This window comes from Podarcis tiliguerta, assembly GCF_965153285.1.
Source record: "Podarcis tiliguerta genome assembly, chromosome: 4".
Taxonomy (NCBI): Eukaryota; Metazoa; Chordata; class Lepidosauria; order Squamata; family Lacertidae; genus Podarcis; species Podarcis tiliguerta.
The window spans coordinates 2,788,574-2,811,773 of record NC_139537.1 but is presented as its reverse complement, the minus strand read 5'-3'; the positions used below and the strand labels follow the sequence as shown (position 1 = coordinate 2,811,773).

The window sequence follows — 23,200 nt, the reverse complement described above, 5'->3', positions numbered from 1 at the left end:
GCGCTGGCCCTTGGCCTCTTTGAGTGAGATGGGCGCACAACCCTAGAGTCTGTCAAGACTGGCCCGTACGGGCAGGGGTACCTTTATGTTGCCTTTATCACTGAGTTCTCTGGGTACAGCTTACAAAAATATTAAAAATACAGAAAGATCAGCCAAGATACATTTTCTTCCTCAGCTATGGCTACATGTAAGGTTTTAGCCATTTGTACTCCCCTTAATTGCTGGAAGTTCTAAGCGGTATACATATAATAGTCCAAAAAGCGTACAGTGGATTAAATTAATTTAAATCAATCCCCAAAACATTGCAGAATCGTTGGAAGGGTCCCCCGAAGGTCATCCAGTCCACCCCCTCGCAATGCAGGAATCACAGATCGAAAATCCCTGGCAAGCAGCCCTCCAGCAGGGGCTCATTTAGTGCTTGAAAGTCCTAAGGAGAGGGATGTCGGATCTCCTGAAGAGCTTTCGGAGGCTCTCTCTAATCTCCTTGGTCCTCACCCCGTAGATAACCGGGTGGACAGCCCAGGGGAACAGCAGGTAGACTGCGCTGAGCAGGTTGTGGACATCTTGGGAGGCCGACTTGGCCAGGCGGAAGACGATGGAGGAGGAGAGGCGGGAGGAGTAGCCGATGAAGAGGACGATCAGGTGTGTCCCGCAGGTGTGGAAGGCCTTGTGACGGACGTTGCCGGAAGCGATCTTCAGCGCCGTGCGGACGATTTGGCTGTAGGAAGCCAGGAGGATGCTGAAGTCCAGGATGACGTCGACGCACCGCATCGCCATCCCCACCGCCTTGTTGATGGAGATGTCGCCACAGGACAACCTCATCAGGGCCATGTGCTCGCAGACAAAGTGGCCGATGACGTCCGAGCGGCAGAAGCTCACCCGGGAAGCCAGGATCACCACGGGGCTGACGACGAAAAGGCTACGCAACACGGAGGCGAGAGTCAGCAACGCCAGCAGCCGGCCGGTCATGATGTCCGCGTAGCGCAGCGGGTGGCAGATGGCCACGTACCGGTCGAGAGCCATCATCAGCAGGACGTTGCAGTCCAGGACGCTCGTGAAGTACAAGAAGAACATTTGCACCAGGCACTCGGCCAGCGAGATGCGGCTGGCGCGGAGAAGGAAGCTGAGGAGCATCTTGGGGAGGATGGTGGCCGTGCCACAGATGTTGACCGCCAGCAGCAAGGCGATGAGCAGGCACATGGGCGAGTGAAGGCTCTCCTCCGCCTTCACCGTGTAGATCAGGACGGAGTTGGCTGCCAGGATGACCACAAAGAGGCAGAAGAAAGGGATGGCAAGGAGCTGCCTGGAATCCTGGAGGCCGGGGAACGGAAGAAGGAGGAATTCCGTGTAGGAGATGTTGGCAGCTCCCCTCGGGGTCTCCATGCCCATTTTCGGGTGGGTGGGTGCAGTTCTTGCCCAATACTTAGGCAACTAGGGCCTGGGAAGGTGGAAGAAGAGGGATTTCTTATTTTTTTATTATAATAATAATAATTTAAAAAACAAGATCTTTATTGCCTGTATAACAAAGTCATGGTTTTAACTTACAAAGTTAACTTACAAATGTTAACGATGCATTTTTCCTGAAATGGAAATTTGCCTTTGTAAAAATTAAAAAAATAAAAAACGCATCAAGTTTCATCAATATATTCCTGCGGAATATTTAACAGGAAGTCTTCAATGATGGCAAATGACTTTATTTACACTTCTGGTCCTTCTCCTCCGGGAACCAGCATTGTTATGTTTAGGGAAGCTTTTAATGTTTGATGCATTTCGGTATTTTAATATTTTGTTGGAAGCCCAGCCAGATGGGCGGGGTATAAATAAATTATTATTATTATTATTATTATTAATTATTATTATTATTATTATTATTATTATTATTATTATTATTATTATTATTTCCATTTAGCAAAATCTGGTCTAGCTTTGTAATTCTTCATCCTTCAGGTGTGATCTAAAACTCTGTAACATATTCCAGTACCATGTTGACAAAGCCATCAAATCCTAGGAGTGTGCCAACAATTTCTTTATCACTTTTCATCACGATGTGAATTTGCGAGCTTGTACACTTGTCCACCAGCTCAAGAGGCAGAAGCTGAGATGGGCTGGTAGTCGTGTTGGCCGCCATTTTGCCGCGAGGCCTGACTAACCGGGTCCCGAGGGATTTCTTATTTGCGGGCAATGGTGGTGCTTAGCTAAAGATACAGTTTACAGCAGCATTTGTCCACCTGGTGGACGTCAGATGCATTGGAATACAACTCCCATCAGCCCATCAGCGGTGGCAAGGAATGACGTTGGCTTACTAAGCAGTACATGTGAGAAGGAGCCAGGGGTCTTGGTGGACCACAAGCTGAACATGAGTCAAGAGTGTGATGCAGCAACAAAAAAGGCTAGTGCTATTCTAGGCTGCATCAAAAGAAGTCTATTGTCCTGATCAAGGGAAGTCATAGTCCCACTCTATTATGCCTTGGTCAGACCACACCTGGAGTCTTGGGTCCAGTTCTGGGTGCCACAATTTAAGAAGGATGTTAATAATAATAATAATAATAATAATAATAATAATAATAATAAAATAATTTATTTATACCCCGCCCATCTGGCTGGGTTTCCAACAGAACACTAAAATACAATAACCTATTAAAGCTTCCCTGAGCAGGGCTGCCTTCAGGTGTCTTCTAAATGTCTGGTAGCTGTTGTTCTCTTTGACATCTGGTGGGAGGGCGTTCCAGAGGGCGGGTGCCACTACCGAGAAGGCTCTCTGCCTGGTTCCCTGTAACCTCCCTTCTTGCAGCGAGGGAACCTCCAGAAGGTCCTCAGAGTTGGACCTCAGTGTCCGGGCTGAATGATGGGGGTGGAGACGCTCCTTCAGGTCTACTGGGCCAAGGCCATTTAGGGCTTTAAAGGTCAGCACCAACACTTTGAATTGTGCTCGGAAACGTACTGGGAGCCAATGTAGGTCTTTCAAGACCGGTGTTATATGGTCTCGGCGGCTGCTCCCAATCACCAGTCTAGCTGCCGCATTCTGGATTAATTGCAGTTTCCGGGTCACCTTCAAAGGTAGCCCCACATAGAGCACACTGCAGTAGTCCGAGCGGGAGATAAGTAGACCATGCACCACTCTGGCCAGACAGTCTGCGGGCAGGGAGGGTCTCAGCCTGCGTACAAGATGGAGTGGATAAGGTGGGCAGAGGAGGGTGACTAAGAGGATCCGCTCTGAAAATCAAACCCTGGGTCAGTGCTGGAGCCTCAGGAATCTCTCACTGCTTGGAGATGGGGTGACATGTAACAAAATGCAGATGTCGTTGTTGGGATCCTTGCCTAGGCAGGAAGTGCTAAAAGGATCGCTATGGCCCCACCAGAAAAGAAGATGGGGGTCGTGGAAGACCAACCTTACCTGGGAGCTGATGACTAGTTTTCTACTGCTCAAGCTAGTTTTCTACTGCTCAAACTAACAGCTTCAAGTTACAAGAAAGGAGGTTCTGACTAAACTTTCTGACAGTAAGAGCCGTTTGACAGTGGAACAGTCTCCCTCAGGACGTGGTGGACTCTCCTTCCTTAGAATCAGAGGTTGGATGGGCATCTGTCTTGGATGCTGTAGCTGAGATTCCTGCATTGCAGGGGGTTGGACTAGATGACCCTTGAGGTCCCTTCCAACTCTAGGATTCTGTGACCAGCAGCAAGACGACTGGACATACCAGGAGGGAAATGTTTGGCATTCTGATGTGGATCAAGGCAGGGGGAAGTGTCATCACCTGAACCATAACTGGACCTGAACGCTCAGGGGATCCAAACTGAACATGACATCATTCACATATTTTGCTTCAGGGTGCTATATTCCCTTCCCCCAAAATCCAAATAGCTAGTATGGGATACTCAGAACATAAGACCTTGCTGAATCAGCAGCAGGAGAGGAGCAGGCAGAGGGCCTTCTCAGTGGTGGCTCCCGCCCTGCGGAACGCCCTCCCATCAGAGGCTGACCCTTTATTTCCATCTTCCTGCTTTGCTTTGATCCTGCAAAAGGGAGAGGAGAAACAACCGACCAGCACTGATTTGCAACAGCTGTCCTTTGCACCAGACCTCTGGGCAGGAAGATTAAAGGGTGGGGATTGTTGCTTTGATGTGAATGATTTTTGGACTAGGGGGTGTCAATGTTTTATTTTTGTTTATTTGTTCATTACTGGGCCTGAGTATTGCTTTGTTTATTATATTATTATATTTATTATATTATTTATTATTATATGGGTGGCGCTGTGGGTTAAACCACAGAGCCTAGGACTTGCTGATCAGGAGGTTGGCGGTTCGAATCCCCGCAATGGGGTGAGCTCCCGTTGCTCGGTCCCTGCTGCTGCCAACCTAGCAGTTTGAAAGCACGTCAAAGTGCAAGTAGATAAATAGGTACCGCTCCGGTGGGAAGGTAAACGGCGTTTCCGTGCGCTGCTCTGGTTTGCCAGAAGCGGCTTAGCCATGCTGGCCACATGACCCTGAAGTTGTACGCCGGCTCCCTCGGCCAATAAAGCGAGATGAGCACCGCAACCCCAGAATCGGCCACGACTGGACTTAACGGTCGGGGTCCTTTTACCTTTACCCATGTTTTTGTAATGGTTGCTAAACGAAATATTAATGTGTCATATGATTCCCCCCCCCCTTTATCATAATATGCATTCTATATCTTTAATAGAATCGCTTTGGGTGCCAAGTCTAATAAATGAAATGAATCAGGCCAGTGTCCCATCTAGTCCAGCTTCCTGTTCTCACAGCGACCGATAAAGGCAAACCCACAAGCAGGAATTGAGCGCCAGAGCAAGTCTCCCATCTCCTGTGGGTCCAGCAACTGGGATTCAGAAGCACTGCTGCCTCCAGCTAGGAAGGGCAGAGTATAGCCATCCTGGCTACTACTACTAGTAGTAATTTTATTATTTATACCCCACCCACCCATCTGGCTGTGTTGCCCCAGTCACTCTGGGCTGCTTCCAGCACTAGGGCTGCCAGGATTCAAAAATATTGTGTAAAATCCCCCTGGATGCAACAAATTGGCCCCAAATCCTGAATTTGTCCAGGTTTTCCTGGCTATATGGTAACCCTATCCAACACATATAAAACATCATAAAACATCAAATATTTGAAAACCTCCCGATACAGGGTTGCCTTCAGATGTCTTCTAAAAGTCAGATAGTTGTTTATTTCCTTGACATGGGAGGGTGTTCCACAGGGTGGGAGACACCACCGAGAATGTCTGGTTCCCTGTAACCTCATTTCTTGCAGTGAGGGAATTGCGAGAAGGCCCTTGGAGCTGGACCTCAGTGTCCGGGCTGAATGATGGGGGTGGAGACTCTCCTTCAGGTATACTGGACCAAGGCCGTTTAGGGCTATCAAGGTCAGCACCAAAACTGTGCTCAGAAACGTACCAGGAAGACTAGGATTGTGTCATGGAAGAGGGGGGCTTTAAATCTATGTTCCTCACACAGCTCTGATCAGAAGTGGATGCCCCTTGCTTGGTTTTTTGTACTGATGCCCAAACAGTAAAGGTAAAGGTAAAGGTAAAGGGACCCCTGACCATTAGGTCCAGTCATGGCTGACTCTGGGGTTGCGGTGCTCATCACGCTTTATTGGCCGAGGGAGCCGGCATACAGCTTCTGGGTCATGTGGCCAGCATGACTAAGCCGCTTCTGGCGAACCAGAGCAGCGCATGGAAACGCCATTTACCTTCCTGCCGGAGCGGTACCTACTTGCACTTCTGGGTCATGTGGCCAGCAAGACTAAGCCGCTTCTGGCGAACCAGAGCAGCGCACGGAAACGCCGTTTACCTTCCTGCCGGAGCGGTACCTATTTATCTACTTGCACTTGACGTGCTTTCGAACTGCTGGGTTGGCAGGAGCAGGGACCGAACAACGGGAGCTCACCCCGTTGCGGGGATTCGAACCACTGACCTTCTGATCGGCAAGCCCTAGGCTCTGTGGTTTAACCCACAGCGCCACCCGCATCCAAACAGTACTGATGCCCAAACAGTACTTGATGCAGATGTTTTGGACTGCAGCCCCCATCAGCCCCCGAAGCAGAACATCTGGAGGCTCCTGCATCAAAGAAATGGGAATGGAAGGCCTCCTTGCCCCCAATTCTCCCAGAGCACAGTGGGTCACACGGGTCGGGGACCCACGGCACGGCTACCTCTGACAGCATCCTTCTTTCCCCCACCCTCCGCAATTCACATACCCTCTGAATATGCAGCATAGCATTACTCACTGAGACCCAGAAGAGGTTGTGGCAGCCAGGGGATGGAGCTCAAGGCCTGTCTGGCTGCAAACCAGGTGCTTAAATAACCACGAGAGCGAAATCCTCCTGGAGCAACAGCAGCCGAGATGCTGTTGTCTCAGGTCTAGCTCCTAATGGTCCCAAAGGGGCCCAGTCTTTGAACCACTTCCTAGTGTTATAAGAATTCTAAAGTCTCAAATATAAATTAAATGTTCTTAAATGTGCGAGGCAAACACATGCACAAGTATATAAACCACGTGTCTGAAATAGGAGGACAACCCTGAAGCCATTTTGACTCTCCCAGTGACATCAAATATTTCTCTGCAAAGAGGGGGGAAATGGGAAAGCCTACCCAATGTCTTTTGTTTACCTGTCTTAAGGGCGTATGTGTATATGAATAGGGTGAGCTTGTGACCTGGCCCGTACGGGCAGGGGTACCTTTACCTTTGGGACGCGGGTGGCGCTGTGGGTTAAAGCCTCAGTGCCTAGGGCTTGCTGATCGAAAGGTTGGTGGTTCGAATCCCCGCGGCAGGGTGCGCTCCCGCTGTTCGGTCCCAGCGCCTGCCAACCTAGCAGTTCGAAAGCACTCCCGGGTGCAAGTAGATAAATAGGGACCGCTTACTAGCGGGAAGGTAAAACGGCGTTTCCGTGTGCGGCTCTGGCTCTCCAGAGCAGCGATGTCACGCTGGCCACGTGACCCGGAAGTGTCTTCGGACAGCGCTGGCCCCCGGCCTCTTTGAGTGAGATGGGCGCACAACCCTAGAGTCTGTCAAGACTGGCCCGTACGGGCAGGGGTACCTTTACCTTTACCTTGTGTATGAATAGGGCGAGCCTGTGACTTGGACTCAGGAACTAAAGTATTAACCATCACAAAAGAATGGCCAGGCTGCCCAGGTAAACCAACCAGTGACCATTATTAGGTATCCTGGCAGAAAGGATTTCTGCTGTAGACGTATGTGATGCATGTATGATGTTTTGGGGGGTGGTCTTGGGCTACAGGGCAGGGAATTTAAAATGTCTATACTGTACAAGGGCAGGCACACCTTTGTTCGGGGTTCCTCCTCCTTTCCTGCGTGCAAGGGGAGCACCCTGTTGCAACAGATCAATAAAGATCAGGCTTACGAGCTGCTTTGCTTCACAATATTCTCTGGTTGGCCTCTGTTATTTTCTCCTATCGATAGGGAACCTACTTAAGGACTCTATATGGGCTCCTGCATACCACACATGTATATGTGTTGGGGTGGTTGTTGTTATTGTTTTTGTTGGTTATTATGGTATGTATTTTTGTGTTTTTATATCGTAAACTGCCCTGTAATCTTTGGAGAAAGGGCGGTATAGAAATTTAATAAATAAGAATAATAAGAATAAGTAATAAACACATGTTGCAAATTCATTGCAAAGCCATGATGTGGGAGATGAGAACTCTGGGCAGATTTTATTTCTTAATTTACCACAGATTGTTAAACCAAAATGGACCTAGAATATGTCGCTAACTGTTGGTACTATAACGTTGCTTATTTTTGTCTCTTTAGAACAAAATTTTCTAAGTGTGTGACCAGGTCTAGTTCATACCCGTCTCTAGTAGCTGCTAACCTTGCAGCAAAGTAATAGTTTTATATATCTGGAAATACCATTCCTTCATGTTCAGTTTTTTTATTTAAAAAAATATATAGCACACTGATACATTGAGGAACGATTGCTTCTAAAGTTTTTAATGTTGCTGACATTTTGCAGGAGGGTGTTGTTCAAATACTCTAATATAACAATACATAATATTATAAATAATAAAATAACTTTGTACATTCCCAGACCCCGTATAAATGCTAAACATTGTAATGAAGTGAGTGTTTCTGAGCAAGCACAGACTGATTTTCCCTAGCTGCAGACTGGCAGCAGCCTAGGATTAGGAAGCCAAAGGCATAACTTTTAGGAATGTTGAGCCAAAAATATTAACCCCCTCTTGCCTAGTTCATTTGGCCCAGCCACTCTGTGGGACAAGAAAGTCAAGAGGTGGAGTGCAGTTCAGGTGACTAGGATACTGTCAGGTGTCCTATTATTCCTCTGCTAAGGCAGGTGAAACTTCTTGCCCAGACACAAACCTGGAGCAAAAAGCCAGAAGTCCTCTGACTCTAATGGTGGCCAGGGCAGGACCTTCAAAGGAATGTGTTGCAGTATCCTTCCACGGCCGTTAAAAGAGACCCAACCAGCAAACTTTTGTCATTTGTTCCCTGTGTCTTATGAAAACCCTTGAAAACCCCTTTACACGAATCTAGACCAGACTTGGGCAACCTGGTCACCAAGTGTGCAATGTCTCCTCTAGATAGTTCTGCTAAACCCGCCTCGTATCCACACAGACAGATTGATCACTTGATTCGGCTCACAGCCACTGCTTTCCCAGGGACCAAATGAGCCCATTTCCTCCTGAGCAGCTTCCAAAGACTGTCCTGGATCTCCTTAGTCCTCATGCCATAAATGATGGGGTGCAGGATCCAGGGAAGAAACAGGTATATTGTGCTGATGAGATTGTGGACATCCTGGCTGGCTGACTTGGCTAAGCGGTAGACAATGGAGGAGATGATTCTGGAAGAGTAGGTTGTAAAGATGACCATGAGGTGGGTGCCACAGGTGTGGAAGGCCTTGTGTCGGGCGTGGCCAGAGCTCATCTGCATGGACACCTGGAGGATGCAGCCGTAAGAACCCAGGAGAAAGCCAAAATCAAAGATGGCGTTGATGGTTCTTGCTGCCAGGCCTAGAACCTTGTTCCTGGAGATGTCACCACAGGACAACCTCATGAGGGCCATGTGCTCACAGGCAAAATGCCCAATGATGTTGGATCGGCAGAACCTCACCTGGGAAGCCAGGATCACTACTGGGCTGACGAAAGCCACGCCCCGAGCAAGAGCGACCAGTGTCAATATCACCAGGAGCTTCTTCGTCATGATGTCTGTGTAGTGCAGAGGGTGACAAATGGCCACATACCTGTCCAAAGCCATCAGGAGGAGAACATTGCAGTCCTGCATGGTGGCAAAGTAGAGGAAGAACATCTGGATCAGGCACTCTGTCAGGGAGATGTGGCTGACTCTGAGAAGGAAGCCGAGGAGCATCTTGGGAAGGATGACGGTGGAGCCACAGATGTTGACTGCAAAGAGCAAAGCAATCAGGATGTACATGGGCGAATGGAGACTGTGATCTGTCCTCACGGTGTAGATCAGGATGGAGTTCCCCGCAACAATCATGAGGTAAAGGCAGAAGAAAGGGATGGTGAGGAGGTATCTGGACTCTTGGAGGCCTGGGAAGGCGAGCAAAAGGAATTCTGTGTAGGAGACGTTGGCTGTTCCATTCTGATCCCCTCCAGCCATCTTGGCAATGATGGGAAATAACAATCCTTAGATCTGAAAAGAAGAAAGAGACAAACAGTTCCACCATCCTATTTTTGTTGTTGTTAGGTAGCCTCCAAATCTATTTCCATCTGTAAAATAGGAGCATCTAAATGCTGGAGAGCCTGCACCTCCATAGGCACATATCTCAACATGAGGTGGAAATGCCCCAAAGTTTATTCCTGCAGGAAACCTCCAAAATAGCAAAAGAGATAACATAAGTAACTCCAGAACTAGCCCTATTAAACATCTTCCAGGACAACAATGCACTCATACATGTCAAAGAACTCATAAGACACTTAAATTCAGCAGCTAGAAACATCACAATTTGATGCTTGCTTTCTCCTGCTCTAATAATAATAATAATAATAATAATAATAATAATAATAATAATATTTATACCCTGCCCTCCCCAGCCAAAACCAGGCTCAGGGGGGCTAACACCAAGTATAAAAACAATTGATTAAAATACAACATTAAAATGCAGCCTCATTTCAGTAGAAATTCAAATCAAAAACTTTTCGGGGATGAAAATGTCAAATCTTCACCAAGGCCAACTATCCAGACTGGTCCTATGTGGGCCAGAAAAAAGCCAGGGAAGTCCCCAAACAGGAGTTCCGTCACAGAAAGAGAATGGAAAAAGGAAAGAGGGGGAGGGGATCAAGTTAATTCCAAGCCAAAGGCCAGGGGGAACAACTCTGTCTTGCAGGCCCTGCTGAAAGAAATCAGATCCTGCAGGGCCCTGGTCTCATGAGGCAGAGCGTTCCACCAGGCTGGAGCCATCTCTGAAAAGGCCCTGGCTCTGGTTGAGGCTAATCTGACTTCCTTAGGGCCCGGGACCTCTAGGGTCCCTCTAAGGCAGCAATGGCTTCAAGTTACAAGATTGGAGATTCCAACGAATCATCAGGAAGAACTTTCTTATGTTAAGAGCTGTTTGGCAGCAGAACAGACTCCCACGAGTGGTGGTGGACCCGCCTTCCTTGGAGGTTTTTAAGCAGAGGTTGGATGGCCATCTGTCATGGATGCTTTAGCTGAGATTCCTGCATTGCGGGGGGTTGGACTAGATGACCCTTGGAGCCCCTTACAGATCTATGATTCTATGACACTGGAAGGATCTATCGAGTGAACATAGACCAGTAGTACCAAAACGTATGGGAAACCGCCCTATTAGAGAAGTTAATCAACAAACGTAAATTAGCACAGGGACAAGCAAAGGAAGATGCCTTCACCCCAGTGTTGTTCCCCTTCATCACATACGCAGCACAACGAGACAATGGCCTGTTCCCCACTACGGCATACAAATCAATGAGTAACCTGACCCAAGAACCTGCTCCACCCTCCATACAGACAAGCCACACGACAACCAATTGAACAGGACCCTCTGGACCCTTCAACGCCTCCCCCCACAATGCCAATAAAAATAAGTAACGAAGTAAATAAGTAAATAAATAAATAGGTAATAAGGCAAATACTAGGGATGCGGATGGCACTGTGGGTTAAACCACAGAGCCTAGGACTTGCCAATCAGAAGGTTGGCGGTTCGAATTCCCGCGACGGGGTGAGCTCCCATCGCTCGGTCCCTGCTCCTGCCAACCTAGCAATTCGAAAGCACGTCAAAGTGCAAGTAGATCAATAGGTACCACTCCAGCGGGAAGGTAAACGGCGTTTCCATGCGCTGCTCTGGTTCTCCAGAAGCGGCTTAGTCATGCCGGCCACATGACCCGGAAGCTGAACGCCGGCTCCCTCGGCCAGTAAAGCAAGATGAGCGCCGCAACCCCAGAGTCGGACACGACTGGACCTAATGGTCAGGGGTCCCTTTACCTTACCTTAATAAGGTAAATAGGTAAAGGACTACCCATGTGATGCTGACACGAATCCCCACACTAGCACTAAGCAACTGAACAATAGAACAATACCCCCATCTCCCCCACTTTTCTTTTCCCCTTCTTTCACCCCAACTGTAAGATGTCTATGACATTAGTGTCTCACGTGCTGCCACCTGCCTTATTGCAGGGCAGATTCGAGGGTAAACCATATGTGGAACGAGTCTGCCCCTGTGGCTTGATGTAGGTAGAAACTGTCTCTCATGCCTTGCTACGCTGCCGTTTCTACGGGGATATATGCTCGGTATTTATCACTCCTGTTATACAAAAATCTCCAAATGGGTCCGAACTTCAATGTCTAAAACTCCTGGTAGAGGACAGGGATCCTGAGATCACGCTAAGGGTGCCCAAATTCTGTGTAACTGCCATAAAACTTAGGGAACAAGCTGTACTACCAAAATGATTAAGGTTTTAAATGACAATTTTAGGTTATATTTTAGTGATCAAGATTTAATATGTATTTTTAACTGCTGCTATATCTGTATTGTCTCTGTTATACCCAATTGAAATTTAATGTATTCCTATTGTGTTTTATGATTTTCCTGATATTGTAAGTGAGCCGGAACTGATCTGTGACCATAATAATAAAATTCAATTCAATTCAATTCAATTGGTGTCTCATACTGAACAATAACAAACTGTGAAACTGACTCCAGGAAGTGGAGACGCTTTCCCTTGTCTATTTGTTGGTTTTGTAAAACAAGAAAATATTCAATTAAAAACAAAACAAAACAAAACAAAACAAAACAAAACAAAACAGCAGTTCTTTCATTTCTCCCTTTGAAGTGTGGACAAGACAGACTCAAGAGCACGCCTGAATCAGACGGAAAGACCCTCTCATCCAACATCCTATTCTCATAGTGGCTCCTTCTGTTTTTGGACTCCCCATCACCCCTGACCACTGGTCCTGCTAGCCAGGGATGATGGGAGTGGTAGTCTAAACCAGCTGCAGACCTAAGTTTGGGAAACCCTGCCAAAAAGACATCCCATAAGCAGGATCTGCGCACTCCCCACTTGTGCTCCCCAGCATCTTGCCCCTTATCCTGAAAGCAGGACACAGTCTTTATGACTGAGGCCCTTATCCTCCAAGAACTTCCTGAGTCACTTCCAAGGCGAATATCAACTGACCTTCACATCTTGCAAGAAGCCAAGTCTTCCTGCTGACAGTCCTTTATTCAGACCAGAAGATCCTGCACAAAACTTTGGACTTGCAACCAGGCTGGATCTGTCCCAAGGTTTGCCTGAAGACGCACCGACCCAGGGAGCAGGATTCTGCTCCCAGTTCTGTAGGCAGGACACAGAATGTGTGGAAAGGATCTCCCAAGCATTCCTGGAAGGGACCTCCAACTTTTCCTGGAATATATATCCAGGGACTAAAGGAGAGCCTACTGGATCCGGCCAATGGTTCTCCCAGAGGCCGACCAGATGCCCCAAGGAGGACTTTCTCCCTGCAGAGCACTCACATTCCAAGAGCGTCCTGTTCGTCCCATGGCTGCAGCCTCAGATGCCAAGAGGCCCCAAACATCATGTCTGACTCTCTCTGCAGCATAAAACTGCCGGCCTCATGCTCTGCTCCCTCTGGTCCGCTCAGCTTGCAAAAGTGACCCCCCTGTTCACTTGCCTCCTTGCCCACTGCTGTCTGTCCCTCCCTCCTGAAATTCTGGCCTTTTCTCTCTGCTATCTCTCCGCTCAAGGAGGGGCTAGAACATGTGACTCTCAATCTCAGGGTTGTGGCTGTGAGTCCCAGGCTGGGCAAGACGTCTGCATTGCAGGGGGTGGAATTAGATGGTCCTTGTGGTCAATTCTATGATTCCATTGAAGTGTGGACAAAATAGACTCTTAAAACACTTAAGAAGTCAACCGAGAAGGCAGAGCAGAGCCATCCTGGCTAATAGCCATTGACAGGAAAGAAGTGGTGCAACATCCCTAGGCAAGCTCACTCCCCTCCCCTCTTTTTCTCCACAACCTTCCTCCTTACATCTTCCTCCAGATTCTCCCCTAAATCCACATCAGATTAGCTCTTCGTGAAAGAGGGTGCCCAGAATAGAATGTGGGCTTCCCAGACTCTGTCCAACTTTGAGCCTCATAAGTCTTGCATAAGGCAACCTGGATAATGTTGCACCTAAAACAGCAGCCCAGCATCCAAGTTTGACTCAGCCACGTTCCTTACCTTGTCCTCTTTCGTTTCAGCATCCTCTTTAGGGACAGATGCCGCAGTTTTACCTACCTTGATGCGCTGAGAAGCATCCAAGGGCCCAGCAGGTTCTGAAGGATGCTGTTGAGCCCGACAGAATTAAGTAAGCTCAGCTCTGTTCTCAGAGGAGTCCCAGGCAAGATGGTCCCCTCTTGGGAGCCGTAATTTATGGAGTCCGTTTTTGGCCTCCAGTTGGGAATTGGCACAGCTCTATCACTCTTGGGTGGGAGATGACGGTCAGGTCATAGATCTGGCATCATGGACCATTTGTAGCTTGACCCAAGTATGCCAGCCAGTCATCCAGGCACTACGAATGAGCAAGACACACAAAATTCTACCTCATGCCCTCAGAGCCAAGTTATTCTCGAAGTGGGAACCTTCCTCATGTGGCCAAACCACCCATCCCCATCCACACACAAGAGGGAGTCACCAGGTTTGGGGGGAATCCCAAGGTTTGCGGAGTTTGCTGGATGTCCTCACTGCCCACGGCAGAATATGCTGACCTCTGACTTCTCAGGCTGGACAGGTGGGCCTGAGACCCTCAAAATAAAATCTGAACAAAATTGGTGAAGCAGCGAAGAGTTTATTGATTACATAGACATCCTTGCAAGCACAGGTGTCCAAAAGTAGGCACACCCGAACTTAGCAAAATACAAGTTACATGCAGCGCAAGTTCTTTCCCCTGTTTCGCCATTGGCTGGGTATGCTCAGGGTTTACAGCCTATCACAACCACCTAATTAAAATACTAAAATCCCCGCCCCTGTTGACATCTGCCCTCACCCTGAATTCCGCCGCCCACCCCTCATATTTACTGAAATATACTCGGAGTCGAGTGTGGACTTCATGCTCTTTATTCAGCTCATAGTAGTGAGGAATTTGGTCAATGCCCCCACACCTTTTTCTGTTGACGTAAGCCATGCTCTAACCACCTGCTGTTCCAGTTACAAGTGTAAGTGAGTTCTATGTCTTTTGAAGCCAAGAGGACAGAGCCACATCCTTTTTTTTGAAAAAAATACAATTTTTATTTATTTTCCATTTAATGTTATACATTCACACCGTCATTATCCACTATACAGCCCTGGCTCTTTAGAGCCTATCAACTTCCTTCCCTCCCGCCTCATATTTTTCGAAATTAACCTTAATATCACTGCAATTTATACGTTTTCCAATTCTAATTAGACTTATTACAGAATGTCTCAAGGTTTAAATAAATATAAAAAAGGAAGAAAATTTCTCATTACAAGTCATCGGACAACCCTGCTAGTGGTGTTAATTGCTTACAATGATCTTTCAAATATCGTATAAATTTACTCCAATCCTTTTGGAATACTTGATTATGCCGCTTTCAGATTTTTCCTGCCAGCTTCGCCAGTTCTGCGAAGTCCATCATCTTCACCTGCCACTCTTCTTTCATCGGTACTTCTTGCTGTTTCCATTTTTGGGCTAAAATAATTCTTGCCACAGTTGTTGCATACATAAACAGTCTTTTACCTTCCCTTAGTATCTCTTCGCCCACTATACCCAGTAAACAGGTGTCAGAGCTGGCTCCAGGTCCCAGCTCACAGAGGACCAACGCTAGCCGGTAGTAATGTACAAAAGTCTTTATTGAAGTACAGTTTCCATTCTCAAGCCGTAGCGCCCCAGCTCTACGTCTAGGGTTTAGACCGGCGAAGCTCCATCTGAATCTCCGCCCCCTGTACACCAGTTTAAGACTCTAGCCTTACTCCACCTCTTCCGTCTCTCCTTTCTCCTCTGGGTCCTGCTACCCCCCGGGGTTCCTTCCTTCCTGGACTCTTCCGACGCAGACGTTGACCCCCCTGACTCCTCCCTCTCTCTTCGGCGGGCTTTGGGACCTGGCTCCCTATCCGGGCTGCCAACTGCTGCACCCTCCTGTACATTTGAACTTGGCGCGCGCGCGCAGCCTTCAACCTTCCTCTTGACCGTTTCCTCGCTCCCCGACGGAGGCGTGGTCAATCCTCCCTCATGTTCTCCCGCTGGCAGCGCGCCGCCTGATCCCGATGCCTGGGACTCCTCCCCCCTACTGCACTCTGGTGTGGACGCTGGTCCGGATTTCCAACTGCTGCTCTCTGAGTCCCCTCTGGCCCCTTCTTCCTGGGGTGTCCCCCTGGGCACCCCCCTTCCCCTGACCATGGGAGCCCCTTTCTGTGAATCATCCGATTCACTGGAAAGACTCAGAGACCTCGGACCGCTGTCATCGCTGACATTTCCTTCGGACTCCTCCCCCTCGCTCTCCATTTCCTCCCTTCCCTGTGCCTCTGCTCCTGAACCCCTGACATCCGGCTTCTTTTTTATTACTATTAATAACAAAAGTATTTTTCTTTAACTTCTTTTTCTTTAACTCATTACAGTGGTACCTCGGGTTACAGACTTTTCAGGTTACATACGCTTCAGGTTACAGACTCCACTAACCCAGAAATATTACCCAGAAATATTCAGAACTTTGCTTCAGGATGAGACCTTTGCTTCAGGATGAGAACAGAAATCGTGGTCTGGCATCGTATTGGCAGCGGGAGGCCCCATTAGTGAAAGTGGTGCTTCAGGTTAAGAACAGTTTCAGGTTAAGAACGGACCTCCGTAACGAATTAAGTTCTTAACCAGAGGTACCACTATATATATCATTTCCCAGAAAGCCTTTACCTCTATACAAGTCCACCAGGTCTGGTAAAAGATACCTTCCCTTTCATGACCCGAAAAAACTGTCTGCGGACAAATGTCGGCTCCCTCAGCCTGTAAAGTGAGATGAGCGCCACAACCCCAGAGTCGTTTGCGACTGGACTTAATGGTCATGCGTCCTTTACCTTTACCTAATACAGTGGTGCCCCGCAAGACGAATGCCTCGCAAGACGGAAAACCCGCAAGACGAAAGGGTTTTCCGTCTGCAGAGGCGCTTCGCAAGACAAATTTCCCTATGGGCTTGCTTCGCAAGACGAAAAATGACGGGGAAAAACGAATTTTTTTTTGCTCCAAAACCCCTTATTCTGAATCGCTAAGCTGCTAAAAGCATTTTAGCAGCAAAACCGCTAATCCCCCCCCCTAAAAAAGCCCTTTTTAGCCCTTTTTTAGCCAATAGCGCTAATAGCGCTACTCCGTCAATGGGCTTGCTTCGCAAGACGAAAAAACCGCAAGACGAAAAGACTCCCGGAACGGATTCTTTTCGTCTTGCGGGGCACCACTGTACATGTTATATGTTTATATGTGTTAACCTCAATCGATATCCAGTGCCCTTTTAAAATGTATTGGGGAGGGGGTTTTTATTGAGTTGTTTTTGTTTTTATTATGTATTTTGTGTTTTTATATTGTGATTTTATGTTGTAACCCTCCATGAGACTTGCAGGTATAGAGTGGTATAAAAATATTAATTAATAAATAATAATAATATCTCCAGGACCTCCTCATCCCATACAAACTGCCCGGGACCCTGTACTTGTCAGATGCCAGAGGTCCTTCTCTATGTCCCCTGCCCCCAGAGAGGTTTGGAGGGTGGCAACACAAGAACGGGGCCTTTTTTGTGGTGGCTCCCATGCCTGGCAAAAACATTCCTCTTTACCCAGGCCTTTAGCCATTAAACAATCTATGATCATTTTATTCAGTCTATCATTAGGCTTTTTATTATGGTTTATTTTATTATGCTCTGTAAAATGCGTTTTTAATGTTGCATACTGCCCTGGGATCTTTTGATAAATGTCGATAAAAAATTGAATAAAGAATAGGAATATTAGCAAAGCTATACTCATTTCATTGGGGCCGTTTAAACACAGAACCACCATGAGGCACTTCTGAGAGTTGTGTGTTCACTTTAATCCGTTAAATCTATTTTATTTCTCAATTTACTACATTTGTATTCCGCTTAATATACAGAACATATTAACAGACAGATCATACAGATCATGATATACAGAAGTGAACATTATCAGTGTCCACCAACCACAATAGCGGCCCGAATCTTAATTCTTGGAATCCCAAGGAGGGGCTGCGTCAAAAGCTAAAAAACCCCACAAACCTAAGCATGTATATCACAAAAGATTCAGAAATATACATATGAAATGTCAGCAAAACAAAGTGAAATATACTCGGATTTCATGCTCTTTATTTCAGCTCATGGTAAACAGGGAGTAAGTCTTCTCTGAAACCTCTGGCTATATATACATTATTTACACAATGGGTCCTGTGTGATTGGCTGATTCAACTCCCCTCCTGGAGCCTGATTGGGTTGGGCGGCTTCCAACAAAAGATTAAAAATATAGTTGTGCCCCGCAAGACGAATGCCTCGCAAGACGGAAAACCCACAAGACGAAAGGGTTTTCTGTTTTGGAGGTGCTTCGCAGGACGAATTTCTCTATGGGCTTGCTTCGCAAGACGAAAATGTCTTGCGATTCCTGGGGTTTTTTTCCGCTCCCCACCCCCTTTTCCTAAGGCACTAAGCTGCTAATAGCCTTTTAGCAGCTAATCCGCTAATCCCTTAAGCCTTTAATAGCCGCTAATAGCCACTAAACCGCTAATAGCGCTAATCCGCTAATCCGCTAATGGGCTTGCTTTGCAAGACGAAAAAACTGCTAGACGAAGAGACTCACGGAACGGATTCTTTTCGTCTTGCGAGGCACCACTGTACATTAAAACACCTGCCATTAAAAACTACAGTAGTCCATCAAACATTAAAAGCTTCCCTAAACAGGGCTACCTTCAGATGTCTTCTAAAAGTCAGATAGTTGTTTATATCTGGGTGGGACCTCAGTGTCCGGGCTGAACAATGGGAGTGGAGATGTTCCTTCAGATATACTGGACTGAAGCCGTTTAGGGCTTTCAAGGTCAGCGCCAACACTTTGAATTGTGCTCGGAAACGTACTGGGAGCCAATGTAGGTCTTTCAAGACCGGTGTTATGTGGTCTCAGCAGCCGCTCCCAGTCACCAGTCTAGCTGCCGCATTCTGGATTAATTGCAGTTTCCTGGTCCTCTTCAAAGGTAGCTCCACATAGAGCGCATGGCAGTAGTCCAAGTGGGAGATAACCAGAGCATGCACCACTCTGGCCAGACAGTCTGCTGACAGGGAGGGTCTCAGTCTGTGTACCAGGTGGAGCTGATAAACAGCTGCCCTGGACACAGAATTGACCTGCGCCTCCATGGACAGCCATGAGTCCAAAATAACTCCCAGGCTGCGCACCTGGTCCTTCAGGGGCACAGTTAGCCCATTCAGGACCAGGGACCCAGCCAGATGGGCAGGGTATTAATAATAATAATAATAATAATAATAAAAATATGTTTTATTACATTATTATTGTTATTCTATTGGGACCCACCGAGAGTGGTTGGGGAAATCCAACCAGATTGGTGGGATATAAATTATTTTATTATTATTATTATTATTATTATTATTATTATTATTATTATTATCCCCATCTGGCAAAACAAGAAGAGCCCTTTGACAGTGGAACAGACTCCCACAGAAGGTGATAGCCTCTCCTCTGTTGGAGGCTTGAAAACAGAGATTGGACCATCAGGGATTCTGTAGCCACGATTCCTTCATTGCAGGGGGTTGGACCTTCCAACTCTATGAATCTGCAAAAACGACATCAGCATTTATCAGCAGGATCTGTGCAAAACTTCCTCATAACACTGTTAACGGAGAAATCTGAGGGCTCCCTTGGACAAAAAACAAGGACACCATCCAGGAATAGCAGAGCAAAACAGCAGCCAGTCGGCTTGGTCTTGATTGAAGACTGTCGCGACAGGACTCCCACCTGCCACCAGGTGGAACAAGATGGAAGCCCCAAACAAAAGAGAACCAAAGCTTTTATTAGCTGCTAATCCCCATGTTACATCTCCCCCAAACTACATCACTAATACATCATGGTTACATCATGAAAGGGGAGGTCTGGTGGCAGTAATCTGAGCATCCTGGACCCTGCCCCATGGTTCTCCTTGCCCTCCACCAAACACCCATCAAGTGTCACAAAAGAGATATTCACATTTCCCTGTTTCCCAGCCAAGTCTCCATCTGGGTTTGTTATTTCTGGAATGGCTACCTGTCTGGCACTCAGGTATCAGGATGCCAGGAATTATCCCTCAGGCAGAGGGGCTGCTGAGGAGCTGAGCTCACATGTCTATATGCATTTCTGCAGTTTCCCTAGTGAGCCAGTAAGGTAAAGGTAAAGGGACCCCTGACCATTAAGTCCAGTCGTGGCCGACTCTGGGGTTGCGGCGCTCATCTCTCTTTATTGGCCGAGGGAGCTGGCGTACAGCTTCCGGGTCATGTGGCCAGCATGACTAAGCCGCTTCTGGCGAACCAGAGCAGCGCACGGAAACGCCGTTTACCTTCCCGTCGGAGCGGTACCTATTTATCTAATTACACTTTGACGTGTTTTCGAACTGCTAGGTTGGCAGGAACAGGGACCGAGCAACGGGAGCTCACCCCGTTGCGGGGATTTGAACCGCCGACCTTCTGATCGCCAAGCCCTAGGCTCTGTGGTTTAACCCACAGCGCCACCCGCGTCCCTTAGTGAGCCAGTACATAGATGCATTTATCAGTGAATTCTTACATTTGGTATCGTGCAGCAGAGGCCCTTTGAATAGATAGGAAGAAACTGTGATGAAGTGTTTTGTGGGTACAAATCACAAAAGTCACAAAAGTGATGGTGCTGATTCTAGTAGTGCATGATATCTGCTGGAGGGGCAACCCCCCAAAAAACCTATACATAAATTCCTGCAACAACACAACCCGAAATGTCCGCAGCATTTCCAGCACCATAGAAAAGGGCAGGGTGTCTCTTTCCTGGCCTGCTGTTCGCTTTCAGTTACTGGAATCCGGAAGTGGACAAAGTTAGAAGTTTCTAAAGTTGCTGCTGTTTCTCTTCACTGTCCTTTCACACCTCCCTGCGGGTGCAGCCAAGACCGCAGAGTGCAATTAGCCTTAACGAGCTGGACAATAACAGTGGCAGAGTCTGGGGGCCGCAGCGGACTTCATTCTCCCTGGCCTGGGCGGCCCCACGGCCCCTGCCTGTTCGCAGACGGCTCAATTAGCTGCCCTGTTGTAACAATTGCCACCTGCCTCCCCGCGGGGCCAATTTTCCGCAAAGCAAAACGCCTTTCCCTTCAGACCTGAAGTTGCTGCTCGGACCTGTGGAGGGAAGAGAGAGAAAACTTTCCTTTAGAGTCCCAAGTTTGCCGTGTGGTCCCACACCTCTGCCTTTTCTGCATGGCAAAGCAGTATGGTACATTGGTTAGAGTGTCCGACTAGGACCCGGGAGAGACCGGGGTTCGGATCACCCACTCTGCCATGAAGCTTTTGCTGGGCTAAGTCTTGGGGACCAGCCACTCGCTCTCGGCCTGGCCTGCCTCACAGGGCTAGTGTTGTGGAGGTTAAATAAGGAAGGGAAAAAACTATGCATGCAGCCTTGAGCGCCTTGAAAAGGAGGGATAGAAATGCAATACAGTCATACCTCAGGTTACAGACACTTCAGGTTGTGTTTTTTCAGGTTAAGGTAAAGGTAAAGGTACCCCTGCCCGTACGGGCCAGTCTTGACAGACTCTAGGGTTGCGCGCCCATCTCACTCAAAGAGGCCGGGGGCCAGCGCTGTCCGAAGACACTTCCGGGTCACGTGGCCAGCATGACATCGCTGCTCTGGTGAGCCAGACCGCACACGGAAACGCCGTTTACCTTCCCGCTAGTAAGCGGTCCCTATTTATCTACTTGCACCCGAGAGTGCTTTCGAACTGCTAGGTTGGCAGGCGCTGGGACCGAACAACGGGAGCGCACCCCGCCGCGGGGATTCGAACCGCCGACCTTTCGATCGGCAAGCCCTAGGCGCTGAGGCTTTTACCCACAGCGCCTCCCGTGTCCCTTTGTTTTTTCAGGTTACGGACCGCCAAAACCCGGAAGTACTGGAACGGGTTACTTCCGGGTTTTGGCAGTCGCACATGCGCAGAAATGCTAATTCGTGCTTTGCGCATGTGCAGAAGTGCTGAATTGCAACCCGCGCTTGCGCAGACGCGCAGCTGCGGGTTGTGAACATTGCAGGTTGCAAAGATGCATCCCACACAGATCACATTTGCAACCCAAGCGTCCACTGTACATTTAAGAGAATGAATAAACCTCCAAGGAACGCTACGTGGGTTGTAGAATCTGGTCCCGTCTCAGGGTCAATTGCAACATTTAACCGTTCACTTTTGAACGAGTGAAGAAATGTGACTTTGAGACAACAGACCCTCCAAGTGTCCCTATTTTCCAGGGATGTCCCTGTTTTCACTGGAGAAACGTTGGAGGGTATGGAGTTATCTGACCCCTGAGCCGCCTGAAGGCAATCCTGCATAGGGAAGTTTTTTAATTTTTAAAAAATGTTTTATTATGTATTTATATATGTTGGAAGCTGATGTGCGGGGTATAAATAGTAAAATTAGCATTATGGAATGGGACGTCCCTAATTTTCATCGGATAAATGTTGGAGGGTATGGGACAATCCAGGCTCCTCACTAATTATGGGGACAAGCTCAAAGGTCGGATCCTAAGTGGGGGTGGAGACAACAGGCCGGTTTACAGGCCGAGGGAGCCGGCGTTTGTCCACAGAGAGTATTTCTGGGTCACATGGCCAGCATGACTAAGCCGCTTCTGGCGAACCAGAGCAGTGCACGGAAGCGCTGTTTACCTTCCCGCCAGAGTGGTACCTATTTATCTACTTGCACTTTGACATGCTTTCAAACTGCTAGGTTGGCAGGAGCAGGAACTGAGCAATGGGAGCTCACCCCGTCGCAGGGATTTGAACCGCTGACCTTCTGATCGGCAAGCCCTAGGCTCTGTGGTTTAACCCACAGCGCTACCCACGTCCAGTATAAAACAACAAATCAACAACCCTGCAGATTGCCCAGATAAAATATCTGATAAAAGTCATGGAATCATAGAATTGTAGAGCTGAAGGGACCCCAAGGGTCATCTAGTCCAACCCCCCTGAAATGAAGGAATCTCAGCTAAAGCATCCAGAACAGATGGCCTTCCAAAATTGAAGTCTTAATAACTAGCTTAAGCTTATCAACACACACACACACACACACACACACACACACACACACGTGTTAATATTTTGTTGCATTTGTAATTGTTTTAATTTTGTGTAGTATTTTAAATTTTTCCTCTGCATTAATAAACGTGCACACACACACACACACACACACACACGATGGGATTGATTTTGTGTTGCATATTTATTTAAACTTTGTGTTTTATTTTTTACACGGACAAGCATGCTCATATTGTGTGTTTGTTCTGGTATCTATTCAGTTTAGGTTTCAAAAGATAACAATTCATGTAAGGTGTCTGGTTTCTGAACGTTTTCAAAAATAACTGCTGTTTTTCCAAAACCCACTAGGTGGCGCTGTGGTTTAGTTTGTTTGAGTTTGTGAGTCCAATAGCTACAAGGGAGACAGAAACAGAGATATATAACCTTAATTATTCCTCCTTAAAATCTTACTCGCCTCTTTCTGTAACAGA

General features: G+C 47.6%; 2 protein-coding genes across 2 annotated transcripts; both read right to left on the bottom strand.

Annotated features, from left to right (window-relative positions):
- Positions 1–411: 411 nt before the first annotated feature.
- On the bottom strand, positions 412–6,313 carry LOC310675709 (olfactory receptor 52K1-like; the record flags this gene model as incomplete). The annotated part of the gene is made up of 2 exons (XM_083436745.1): positions 6,241–6,313; positions 412–1,438 (listed from the first exon to the last, which is right to left on the bottom strand). The coding sequence occupies exon 2, from the start codon at positions 1,387–1,389 to the stop codon at positions 412–414; it is 978 nt and encodes a 325-aa protein (XP_083292871.1). The 5' UTR covers positions 1,390–1,438; positions 6,241–6,313.
- A 2,299-nt stretch (positions 6,314–8,612) lies between these two features.
- LOC310675706 (olfactory receptor 52K1-like) lies at positions 8,613–9,608 on the bottom strand (the record flags this gene model as incomplete). Its single annotated transcript, XM_083436742.1, has 1 exon — positions 8,613–9,608. The coding sequence occupies one exon, from the start codon at positions 9,606–9,608 to the stop codon at positions 8,613–8,615; it is 996 nt and encodes a 331-aa protein (XP_083292868.1).
- Positions 9,609–23,200: the final 13,592 nt, after the last annotated feature.